The 13,131-nt window shown below is 42.9% G+C and overlaps 1 protein-coding gene across 1 annotated transcript in view; it reads right to left on the bottom strand.

The window, feature by feature from the left end:
• Positions 1-4,275: 4,275 nt before the first annotated feature.
• The window catches only part of NEK5 (NIMA related kinase 5), a gene marked incomplete at its 5' end in the record, with an annotated part of 46,453 nt that continues 37,597 nt past the window's right edge, over positions 4,276-13,131 (bottom strand). The window contains 3 exons of the mRNA XM_080928545.1: positions 4,276-4,575; positions 8,354-8,471; positions 12,166-12,291. Of these exons, the coding sequence (XP_080784671.1) occupies positions 4,422-4,575; positions 8,354-8,471; positions 12,166-12,291 (398 nt within the window). The 3' untranslated portion in view covers positions 4,276-4,421. The remainder of the gene's footprint in view (positions 4,576-8,353; positions 8,472-12,165; positions 12,292-13,131) is intronic.

Raw genomic sequence — 13,131 nt, 5'->3', positions numbered from 1 at the left:
CTTTTGAGTTATTGGCCAGGGTTATCCAAGAGACTCAAAAGCATACAGCCTATTTATTGCCTTTGCCCTTGGTTACCCCTAGAGGTGGAAGATAAGTCCCAATGATGAAGATACAACATACTTTAGAAATAGACCAAAAGACCTCTGAGCAGAACTGACCTAAAAGTGCACAGAGAGAGTTGTTGCTGCTCCAGGAATAACTTTCATGGTATGAGGTGCCAGGCAAGCTTCCGAAAGAGAGGGGCAACCAACAGTCCTACGCAGCTATCCCACCTATGAGCGCATTGAAAACTAGAATGGCACACACACTTGACAGTAACCAACAGCTCTTAAATTGGACTTACAGCCTGCTCAACTAGAGGGGGAACCTAGCTAACTATCCAGTGCTAGAGAACACTATTTACTCAACCAGAATGCTAACAACAATCTATAAACATTTGTCTAGACTCTTAAAGTATACAGTTCTTCAACTATGGCTTACAAGCTAATGCCAACCTACACAATTTCTCTCTTTAAATGAATATGCGTTTCACCAGGAGTCTTTCCTGGACCTCTGGAGGTCTCAGTGTGAGTGAGGCAGATACCATTCCTAACACATATGCAGAGCTCCGTTGGCTATTTACCAAGTAATTTAGCACTATAGAAACAAATTTTAAGACATTTTACAAAGGTAACGACCAGAAGTAAAGGCTTTCTGCACCCCCATCATTACAGATGGATGTGTTTACAACTCTGTAGTTTGCTGGTTTCTTAGCCAGGAGTGGGAGATCAGTATAAATTCCACCGGGCCTCCATTCTGCATAGCCGGCAGGTGTGTGGGGGCTGAGGCTGTGTCTCTAAGAAGCTGGCTGTAATGTGTGAGCAAGCTTGTGCTTGGTTTTGGTTAGTTGTTTTGCTTTGTTTGGATCTAGCTAGCTTCATTATCTACTCCCAGCTCCATTGTTGATTCTCTACAATGGAAACTCTGGCAAACCATCAGCTAGGGTTGGAGATAATTCAGTCTACAAAGAGTTCAGAGACCAAAGGTGGATGGAACTTTACACATTCTCTATTTTCAACCTAACAGACAAAAAACAATTTAAAGAACTGAGTAGACTTCATTGTCTGTTTAATGACAGAACCCTGATTATGACCTGGTATTGGCCCACTCTGTTATGTTAAAACCAGTCTTTAAGGTAAAGTTTGTCTATAGCCCACACAGCCTACCCATCCATACAAAATACTAGGGCTAAAGATTATAGAAGTTGGAATGAACATAAATAGGGAATGTGGTAAAAGAAGTGATCCTCACTTTCTTAAAAGTGCTTTTATACTAACTTTTCAAAATTATTTTTATGTATTAAAGGTATATGATTTACATGCATATTTTTTCCAGCATTCCTAATAAGGTTTTACAAATATTTATTTTTTACTAGATTTCAGGTAGGTACTGTGTGAAATGTTGAGGCTCACCTTTTCTCTGTTTCTGTGAGACTTCTGAATGGTTGTTAAGTTAAGGACAATTATGATCCTCCCCACCCCAACCCCGAAGTGGTCCAAGCAGTGGGGGTTCACATTCCTGTTTACAGTGATACCACAACTGTGAAGCATATGTTACACACTTTTGTATAATATATTTATATCTAAGTGTAATGTAGAGCTATTGATTCAAAATTGTATCTAAATGTGTCAAGTGATTTCTTTCATTCAATTGAAATGTTTTTACACCATCTTTCCACTTCCTCTCCCCCCACCACCCTCCTACCTCTGGAATTTATGGTCTCTTTTTCTTTTATGATTATTGCTACATATGAATACAAAGAAATATATAAATGCAACCTGCTGTCTTGCTTGTGTGTACTTGCTTTTAGGGGGTTCACCCCTGAGGAGATGATCTGAGGAGAGCTAATTCTCTCGGCACTCATTAATTCCCTGTAGCTCTTCATCTAAGGCCTTGGTTCTCAACCCCTCTAGGGTCACATATCAGGTACTTACATTACAGTTCATAACGGTAGCAAAGTTATAGTTATGAAGTAGCAATAAAGTAATTTTATGGTTGGGGTTCACCACAATGTGAGGAACTGTAGGTCGCAGCATTAGGGTTGGGCCATGTATGATTTCTCCAACCACTTCAACATATCAACTGGTGTGGTTATTGTCCAGGTGTAGACTCCCGGTCATGTGTAGAAGGCAGAATATTGCAGCAGACTACCTGGTCCTCTGGCTCTCAAAAATCTGTCCCTCTCCTCTGTAATGTTCACTGAGCCTTAGGCCAGTGTTGCAAGTGTATCAGTTGGGACTGGGCACCCCACAGACGGTTGTTTTCTAAATTTTGATTAGATTTAGCCTCTGTAATGGTTCTTATTTGCTGCAAAAAGAAGCTTCTATGATCAAAAGTGAAAAAATACTTTTATCTGTGATAAAGGGCAAGTATTTAGGATGCAGTTAGGAAATACGCTGATTTGTAGAAGTGGCAGTAATACATTATTCTCCAAAACCCATAACCTCACTAATAAGGCAGGATTTCCCTTCTGTTGAAGGGTGACCTTACATTCAGTTTGGCAGCTAATAGTTACCATCAATATATAAGTACCAATATTACACCTTTAGGACCATTTGTCATGCTGGCCATTGTGATTTCTAGGCATCACAGCTGAGCAAGACTATTGATTGCTATCCTCTGGTAGCTTCCAAAGCACCTTCTAGTAGTATGAGATCCAGTTCTCAGGGAGGAAGCTTCCAATCAGATCGCCTTGATTCCTACAAGTCCTGTGTCCAGTATGTGTGATGTCTTAAGCAATGGGGACTGACCTTCACCTTCTGGAAGGCAACAAGGATAATAGCAATAGTCTAATTGTTTTGGGGGTCTCAATCTCCCCTGACCAACAACTCAGAAGGAAGTTTCTAATGCCTGGTACTGGGGATTTTATTAGATAGCCTATGGCTTTTGGGGGAGTGGGGAACGTCCGGAATCCTCTGGAAGAACAAATCCTCTTAAAGGTGAAGCATTTTTCTGGCTCTTTATAAACCTTTAAAGCAAGCTCACTATAGATGTATCTCACTGGCTTTGGTGTTGGGGATCAAACCCAAGTTCCCATGTGTGCTAAGCATGTAAACTCTGAGCTATACCACCAGCCTCCATATACCCTATTGTAATAATGTCCAGAGAACGTCAATGCAAATTCATAGAAGCAAAATTATAATAAGTACCAGTGTTATTAGTGCTTCCAGAATGTGTGTTTAATTATGTAAAAGTATCACTGACTACAAGACCTTGTTATGAATAAATGAGAGTGTGTCTGTGCTTAAAAATGTTGGGGATCCACCCCATAGGCAGCCACCAAACCCAAGCACTACTGCTGATGCCACGAAGTGCTTACTGGCAGGAGCCAGACATGGATGCCTCCTCAGAGGCTCTGCCAGAGCCATACTGATATATAGTTGAGGATGCTTGCAGCTTACCATCAGACTGAACTCGGGGACCCCAATGAAAGAGTTAGAGAAAGGACTGAAGGAGCTGAAAGGGTTTGCAACCCCATGGAAAGAACAACATTATCAACCAACAAAACCCTCCAGAGCTCCCAGGAATTAAAACACCAACCAATAAGCACACATGGAGAGACCCATGGCTCCAGTTGCATATGTAGCAGAGGATATCATTGTCTGGCATCAGTGAGAGAAGAAGCCTTTGGTCCAGTGAAGGCTCCTTTCCCCAGTGTAGGGGTATGCCAAGGTACTGAGGTGCAGAGAGAAGTTGGGAAAGAGAGCACCTTCATGGAAGCAAGGTCAGGGGGAGGGAATGGGAGGAAAGGGGATAACTTTTGAAATGTAAATACAGAGAATATCCAATTTTTTTTTTTTGAAGTTAACCTCTGACATAACTATGATGGGAACCTTTGTAATTTTCTAGAAGAAATTTCTCTGCAATTTAACTCACTTCTGTTGTTCTTCCTCTAACTCTCTCCTTACCCCCGAGCCTAAGATCACCCTATCATTTGGAAAACGACGATTACAGTACTCGATTGTTGTCTGTTCCCTTGTACTCTACATAAATGTTATGAGACACCTAGGAGGGAAGCAGAAGGGTTGATACAATCTCACTGCCATTCGAGCAAGGACCAGTGGAGTGGCTGCCATCCAAGGCCAAAGCTGCTTGTTTTCTAATCCGTAATGTTCCAAAGACAAACACATGGAGATAAGAACCAAGGGTTTCAGTTTAATAGATGAAATTAAAGCTAAAAACAGCATTCATCAGAGTTGTCCCTTAAGAGCATGGTCAGTATGGAGTGTGTAAAATCAGGAGGATAGTGAATTTTTCTTTAAAGACACAGATCCCCATCGATGGGAAATGGATTGTTCATACTTGCACACTTTGACTGGCATTTGGTGAACCTTGGTCATAGCAACACAGATTAAACAAGCCAGAAAGAGCATCCAGACCTTCACTGGAGTTGGTCTGTCTTTTCTTTCTCTCCTGGCTTCTCGGCATTCTTAGAGGAGCTGGGGGTTCGTTCCCTGTCTTCTGTGGAAGCTGCAAGTTTTTCCAGGGATTCTATTAATTCACTTCTCAGGGCATCTTCGGATTCTTCCAGTCTTCTGAAATAATAAGCAGTCAGAATCAATGTCACAATACAAAAGCACTAATAGAAAAACTAGTCTCCTTTCTCATGTCTGCTTCCACCTGAGCATTAGTGTTGGACTTTCAGCAGATAACACTTTATCAGTTTGGCTTAGGAAAGGAGGTGTATGTGACTGAATGTGTGCAGGTACAGTCGCCTATAGTTCATGCAGCAGCCAGAGGAGAACATGGGGTGACTACACTATTCCTTCAAGACAGTGTCTCTCATTAAACTTGGAACTAGCTAAGCCAACAATCCTACTGTCTCTACTCACAACCCGAGTTACAGGCATGCAAAGTCATGCCTGTTCTAGGTGGGTGCTGAGATCCCAACTCAGCTCCTCATGTTTACTCCAATTTAGAAAAAAAACAAAAATGTTCACTGTGAAACACTTCTGCCCTGAGCTGGGGATGCGGCTCAGTTGGTAGAGCCCTTGCCTCCCATGTGTGAAGTCTTAGGTTTAAAACACAGCAGTGATTTAAAGATGGTGGAGCATCCCTATGAGCCACACAGGATGTGGAAGCAGAAGGTTCAGAAGTTCAACATCATCCTTGACTATGTAGTAGGTTTGAAGCCAACCTGGGATACCGGAGTCCCTGCCACAGAAACAGAAACCCTGTTAGACTAGAGCAACTTCCTGCACATTGTGTGTGGTGTTTCTTAACTATGGCAAGAGATTGTGTGTCCCAGGCATAGTGGTACAGGACTTAATTCCCAGAACTCAGGCAGAGGCAGGTTGAGTTTGAGGCCAGCCTGGTCTAAAGAGCATGTTCCAGCACAGCCAGGGCTACACAGGGAAATCTTGTCTAGAAAAACAAAATGAAAGGAGGATGTGTGAAAACACTGACCTACACCGTAAGGGAGTATGGAAGAGCGCACTGTGAGCTTCACACGAAGATGAAGTCACCTAACTGCATCTCTAAGACCCAGGCCTATTACTATGCAATGTGTGGGTATCTTAACCAGGGGAGGAGCCAGGTGAAGACAGACAAGATAGTGTGCCTTGGTAATTCCTGGCAACAGATGACCTTGGAGAAAGGTTTCCCCCCATTCCTAAGAGTGCCAGACTGCAGAATCCACCATAAAATGGACTGAGAAGGCAATGGGAGGTGACAAGGGACAACAAGCCCAGGGTCAGTCTTAGATGCTTGAGAGAAAGCAGATGTAGGATACAGATGAGAGTCCTTTCAAACACTGCTGGTCATACACATTCAGATAAGTTCTAACCTGTAATAGAGACACGGAAAATGACAGGTTTGGGGGGTGATTAGGCCATGAGGGGAGAGCTCTAATGAACAGGACTGGCTTTTCTAAAGGGAGCCTGCTGGGGTGTTTTCATCCCCCTCAGCAAGTACAGCTGTTTTACATTTCAACTATGAACTCATCTTGATTTTTCCTGAGAAAAATACAACACATTGTGACTCCTGGGTGCTTTATATTTACTTTATAGTCACTGGTCCTAGCAGTGGTAACACCCTTTAATGTTACTCTTTTTTAAATTATTTATTTATTTCACATATCTGAGTACACTGTCTCTGTCTTCAGACACACCAGAAGAGGGCATCAGATCTCATTACAGATGGTTGTGAGCCACCATGTGGTTGCTGGGAATAGAACTCAGGACCTCTGGAAGAGCAGTTAGTGTTCTTAACCACTGAGCCATCTCTCCAGTGCCCCTAATGTTACTCTTAATGCTGGTTTCTCAGTGTGATGGTTTCTAAGCCGCCCATATGCTGTGATTCAAACTCCAAATCTGAACAAACTCAAGTCTGTGCTTATAAATTTTTTGTGAGATTTTTTTTTCACCAAATGTGGTGGTTTGTTGGAAAAAGTGTGTCACTGAAGGTGGGCACTGAGCTTGCAAAAACCCACACCAAGTCCAGACATGACAGTCAGTCTCTATCTGTCTGTCTGTCTGTCTCTCTCTCTCTCTCTCTCTCTCTCTCTCTCTCTCTCTCCCTCTCTCTCTCTCTCTCTCTCTGTGTGTGTGTGTGTGTGTGTGTGTGTGTGTGTGTGTCTCGCTCTGTCTCTCTCTTGCTCTCTCTCTTTCTCTATATGTCTCTCTTGCTCTCTCTTGTTCTTTTTCTCTCTGTCTCTCTCTTGTTCTCTCTGTCTCTCTTCCTCTCTCTCTCTTCCTCTCTCTCTCTGTCTCTCTCTGTCTCTGTCTGTCTGTCTCTATCTCTGTCTCTCTCTCTCTCCCCCCCCCCACTACCTACAAATTGAGATGTAAGCTCTTAGCTACCACTCAGTGACAAGCCTGCCACAACGTTCCCTTTCATGAGACCTCGGACTAAATCTTTAAAACTGTAAGCTTAAATGCTTCCTTTTCTAAACTGGCTCCATCACGCCGTTTTATCCCAGCCACAGCAGAGCCTCTGTAGAAGGAGCTCTGGGGAGGACACAGGGCTTTCCTCTTTGGCCTTGCAGGAACAGCAGAGAAGCAGATGGCAGGACACAGGTAAAACAGTATTCTCGGAAAGAAAGTTAGAGATTTCTAAAGAGCTGGCAGTTAAGCTGTAGGGTCAGATTGTAAACAGATATTGGGTATAGAGTTCTGAGCTAGCAGGTCTTTACCTCAGTTTACACCAACCCACCCACAGCCACCCCCACCCACCTGTATTTATTGGTATAAATATTAGATCATTTAAATGGTTGCATATAAAATCCTAGCTCACTCCCTATTGCTACCAAAAGGGAAAAAAAAAAAAAAACTATTATCAATAAAAACAAGTGGTACCTATAGAAGAAAACAATGATAATATTAGAAATTTTCCTTTAAACAGCCAAGCACATTGAAACATGTCTGATTTCCACTACAAGGGAAGCTAAATGGGAAGGGTACCTGAGATAATTTGGATACCAGCCTAGCAACATAGAGAGACCAATCTTGTTTCAAGTAAAAGCTATAAATACATGGAGAGCTATTATTAGGAGAAAGAGGTAAAGGTCCCTTGGGGGCAGGATGGGCCTCTATGCCATTACGTCAAACAACAGATGGAAGAGGTTTATTGGTTTGTTTATTGGGGAAGAGGGATGGGTTAAAAAAAAAAAAAACGCTGTCTCAGAGTGGGGACATGAGAGTGAGACAGACTGACTGACTGACTGACTGAGTGGCTGGCTGATAAGACAGACAGGGAAACAAACAGGGAAACAGAATGAACAAGACAGCGCCATCTGGCTGGCCAGCATGCCCCCACAGAGCAGCAGTGGAAACAAAGGCGCCCTCCCTGGCAGCTGCAGTGGGTGTTGACCGAAGCTGCTTCCTCTGAGTAGCTGACAGGCAGGCTGGAGGAACAGCAGATTCACAACAGCTATGCTATACTCATGGATGTAAAGATCCGTAATCATCAATAATCATCACCAATGCAAGAACAAAGGAAGTGTGGCGTGTATGTTTAGCTTGATGCGATTCACCCCCTTGTAGGGGTGGTGGGGTGATAGAGTTGAGGCAGGATGCCCTCAGCCTGGACTGGCCTTGGTCCTGCTTGTAGCTGAAGGTGCCCTTGAATTCTTGACCCCCATGCCTCCCTGCTTGTAATGCTCAAGGATTGTAGATATGTATCTTGGTGTGAAACAAGCTTATGATTCAACCCTAAAACAGAAAAAAAAAAAAATCTGCTATACACAGGCATGCATGTATCTCTTCACACACAAGCACACAACAGAGGAGGGGAAAGGATAGCCAGAGCCCAAACAAATCCTCGTATTGTGTAAAGCTTGGTCTCCGTGGGCCATTTTCTCTCACTCGTACTCACAGATCATCTCCATCCAACCCTGGTTCCAGTTGTTCAGCGCCCACTACAATGCCCCTGGCCATTTCTACCTCTTCCCTGTCTTCTTCCGGGTCTTCTTTAGGGAGCTGTGGATTTATTACTATTGAAAGAAATGACAAAGATGAAAGGAGACTAATCCAACATATACACACCCACAATCCTACAGTGAATGCCACTCATGATACCACAAGGAATTCCCATGACGGGGATGGCAACAGATACAGATGTTGTGGTTTGGGTGTGAAATGTCTCCCACAGGCTTATGGGTTTGAATACTCGGGCCCCAAGCGGGACCCATGGGCAATCTGTGGAACCACTGGGAGGTGGTTCTGAGATGGAGCAAGGTGGGTTGCTGAGCCAAGAGCCTTGAGGTTTATAGTCCAGCCCTGTTTCCTGTCCCCGCTCTGTTTTCTGGTACACTGAGATGTATGCAAGCAGCTGACACATGCTCCGGCCACCCCGGAGACATCTTCTGCCATGCCTTCCTGGCCATGACACACACTCGTTCTTCAAATTAGAGCCAAAGGAAATCCTTTGTCCTTGCGATGCTTCTTGCTGAGTATTTAGTATCTGGGATGAGAAGAGTGATTAATGTGATACTCAGTTATTGGGTGCTGAACCGAAATGCCAGCAATACAGGAAGACACAAAAAAGGGAGTGTCACAATAAGGAACAGGCATGGACGTTTTAAGAAAAGTATAATACTGAAATTTAAGGCTTGACCCAACAGAGCCATCCCCATTGTCCTCAGTCTGTCAACCCACTGTATATCCGCGCTTTGTGCAAGCCGTGGTGCGGTCTGCAGAGCAAACCTTCATGGCTGTCCTGTGTCTTTGTATTCATCCTTACTTCAGAGGTTCTTGATCTGGTCATGGCAATGTCTGCCAGGAATCCCAGCGTGTGGGAAGCAGAGGCAGGAGGACCAATGAGTCTGAAGCCATCCTGGGCTGTATAAGATCAACTCTGCTTGGGCCATGACAACATCCAGGTCAGTCACCTGCTTGGATTGGGTATGGCCCCCTAATTTAATCAGATTTCCATATGCTTTTGTTGTTTCTTGTTAGGAACCTTTTCTTTTGCTTTAGGCCTTTTCTTTTCACAAGTTGCAGGATTAGCTGGGTAGGGTCGCAGCCTGAGAATACCAGTCTGTTTGTTCCACTTGAAATCTCGCCACGACTCCTACATAAAAATTTCCTGGTGTTCTCTTCTGCTTCAAACTGGAAATTTTGTATTTCTTTTTGTGTTGCTTGCTCTTTTCCACTATAAAACTGCGTAAGCATAGCAATGGGAAAGTAAGACACAGGTTTGGTATCACGGAGTGGGCCACTGCGGTGACAAGCCCCACCATGCTGCTTCTTAGAGGAATTTGGAAAACTTTGGAACTTTGGAGTAGGAAAGAGTTGAATGTTGTAAGTGGGGCTTTGTGGGTCCTCCTAGTAGGCGCTTGGAAGACAATAGGCCTGAGAGCAATGTGAACTGTGGAGCCCCAGCTCACTAGGGTTTAGAGGTGAGTGGTATTAGTAACTCAAATTTTTCAAAGCACCAACTCTTTATTAAATTGATTTTCATGTACTTTGCCATTGTTCCTCTTGTCCTGATAGTTTTAGCCCTGTTATTCTTTCTTCCCGTCTACTCTTTTCATAGTGTTGTTTGCTCCTATTTTTTCCAAGACCTTCAGGTGTGGTCTTTCCAGCACCTTCTGTAGGCATGTGGTGCTATAACCTTTGCTCTTACAAATGCTTGCGTTGTGTCCCACAGGTGTGGGTGTGTCATTTTCCATCTTCAGTCAGTCGTAGGACTTGGAAAACTTCCTTCTGATTCCTCCAGTGACCCAGTTCCCACTCAGTGGTATGTAGTTTTACTCCCATGAGCTTGTGTAGCTTTTCCCTCATTTCTATTGCTGTTGATGTCCAGCCTTATTTCTCTGTGGTCAGATAACATGAAGGGTGTTATTTGAATTTCTTTTGCAGATTTGTGGACATTTGCCTTGTGTCCTAAAATTCAGTTGATTTTGCCGTTTCATGGGCTACTGAAAATAAACAGAATGTATTCTTTAGTGTTTGGGTGAAGTGTCACGCAGAGGGCTGTGAGATCTATTTGGTTGATGATGTCATCCAGCCCCAGCTAGGTTAGTTTACTCTGATTAGGTTTTTGCCTGGATTGCTGAGCATGGTGTGCCAAAATCTCCGAATGTCACTGTGTTAGGTCAATCTGTGACTTAGATCTAATAACGTTTTGGTTTTGTTGTTGCTGTTGCTGTTTTGGTTTTGGTATGAACCTGTTGTCTCTCTGGTGCACACATGTTTAAGATTGTAATATCCTCGAGGATTTTTTTCTTTAAGGACTATAATATATATATTAGTTTTGGCATTAAGTCTATTTTGTTGGGTATTAGAACAGCTATATCTGCCTGTTTCTTTATTCCCATTGTGTTCAGATGAAAAATCCAGCAGGGCCCCAGCTGCACGTGCTTGCTGCTGGGTTGACATGACTAGCCTCCATTCCTCAGAAGTACAAGGTTTTGCCTTGCTGAAGTATTTTGGATTCCGTGGTCATTTTTCTTGACAGCCCTCAAATTCATTTCTAACACCCAGGCTGTCTAAAACTCAATTTCTCCCAGCCTCTACTTCAGATGTGAGAGGGCCACAGGTGTAAAGCACTGTGCCTAACCTACGCTTGATTTCTCCAGAGTGAATTTAGTGTCAACATCCTAGGAAAAAAGTTAATCAATAACATAGATACAAACACCATCGGGAATATGTTAAACAATAACTTAGGAAATTATATTTTGATTCAGTGGAAAATAAATGAAGCCAAGCTTAAACAAAAATAAAGTTAATTATATAGTAACCATTTAGGATCGGTAAGAAAAATTGTTAATAAAAATATAATATAGATTAGCCAGGTGTGGTGGTGTATTCCTTTCATTCTAGCACTCAGGAGGTGGGTGGGTGGGTATGTGGATAGATAGGCAGACAGGCAGACAGATAGATGGATAGTGATGGATGGATGGATGGATGGATGGATGGATGGATGGATGGATGGATGGATTGATGGATGGATGGATAGACAGACAGACAGATGGACTGACAGACAGATATACAGACAGATAAATGTAGACCAACAGAGATAGAAATATAATATATGTGTATATATAATGGATAGAGCTATATTGTATTATATAATACATAACATATAATACTTAATGTAGCCATGCGTAATGCTATGTACCTGTCATTCCTGCTACTCAAGGGGCAGAAGGATCACTTGTGCCTATAAGCTTGAGATTTTCCTGGACAACACAGAAGAGGGGATGGATATTGCTTTTAAAATGGAGACAACTCAGGAGGTAGATACAGGGCCATGAGTTCAAGGCCATCCAGGTGTACATAGCAAAGAGTCCCAGGCCCTCAGAGCTACAAGGTGACACAGTCTTTTGAAAAATGAAAACAAAATTAAATTAATTATGTTTGTTTGCATTCTTACTACCTGAAGGAAAATGAGCTCTCTGAATAGTTCTCAGAGCTGAGTGATGCTTAGATTGTCACCCCAGAGAGCCAGTCCTTTCCAAGAGTCGTCAGATTGAAATACTACACAAAATCATGCCTCTGTCATTGGAAGTGCATGCCTTTTGTTAATTCACTTGGAACCAGCTTGGTCTAGCCAATTAGACAAGCAAGGCATGTTTCCAGTTCTCTCTCCAACCCAAAGGCACTGTTGGTATCTTTCTGCATTTGTAAGGCAGTGACAAACTTTGTTGTCCCCCGTAACTTTATTAAAAATAATCCACGTACCAGTTTCTCCTCTACCGGCAGACCAAGAGCCTCGTTCTGCTGCCAAAGCATGAGGGGTCCCTGGCACATCCTGCCACCAACACTTCCTGTTATCCGGACTACTTTCCATCACAATAACTTGGCCATCTGAAAAAGGACACTGCATTAGCAAAAATAAAAATACTTCATGAAGTCATTGTTTCTAATAGCTGAGTAGTACTCCATTGTGTAAATGTACCACATTTTCTGTATCTATTCTTCTGTTGAGGGACATCTGGGTTCTTTCCAGCTTCTGGCTATTATAAATAAGGCTGCTATGCACATAGTGGAGCATGTGTTCTTGGTTTATGTTGGAGCATCTTTGGGGTATATGCCCAGGAGTGGTATAGCTGGGTCCTCAGGTAGTACTATGTCCAGTTTTTTGAGGAACCACCAGACTGATTTCCAGAGTGGTTGTACCAGCTTGCAGTCCCACCAGCAATGGAGGAGTGTTCTTTTTTTCTCCACATCCTCACCAGCATCTACTATCACCTGAGATTTTTTAATTGTAGCCATTGTGACTGGTGTGAGGTGGAATCTTTTCAATTTTTATATTAATTATATTTTATAACATTCCACAGAAGGTTAGAGCCATAGACATCACATTTCTCATTTTGTTTATAAAGAGGTGTGTGTGTGTGTGTGTGTGTGTGTGTGTGTGTGTGTAAACATTACTGCCTTTTGGTCACATGTTGAAAGCCATATTTTGCTGTGTAAACTGTGATAAATTTCCATGTGATTATTTTTTTTTAGTTCAACCTCCTATGTCTTACTGAATTATAAACCGGCTTACAATCTTACAATAGCTCATTTTAGTGATACATGCTCGCCCCTTGGTCTCCAAAGCAGACTGGTTAGTTACAGGACACGGCAGTGTAAAACCTGTGGGCTGAGAGGTCGCTCAGCAGCTGGAAGCGTTTGCTGCTTCTACAGAGAATCCAAGTTTGA

Source organism: Micromys minutus (assembly GCF_963924665.1).
Source record: "Micromys minutus genome assembly, chromosome: 14".
In the NCBI taxonomy this organism is placed as follows: domain Eukaryota; kingdom Metazoa; phylum Chordata; class Mammalia; order Rodentia; family Muridae; genus Micromys; species Micromys minutus.
Note: the sequence above shows the minus strand (reverse complement) of the source record. Positions and strands in the feature narration are given on the sequence as shown.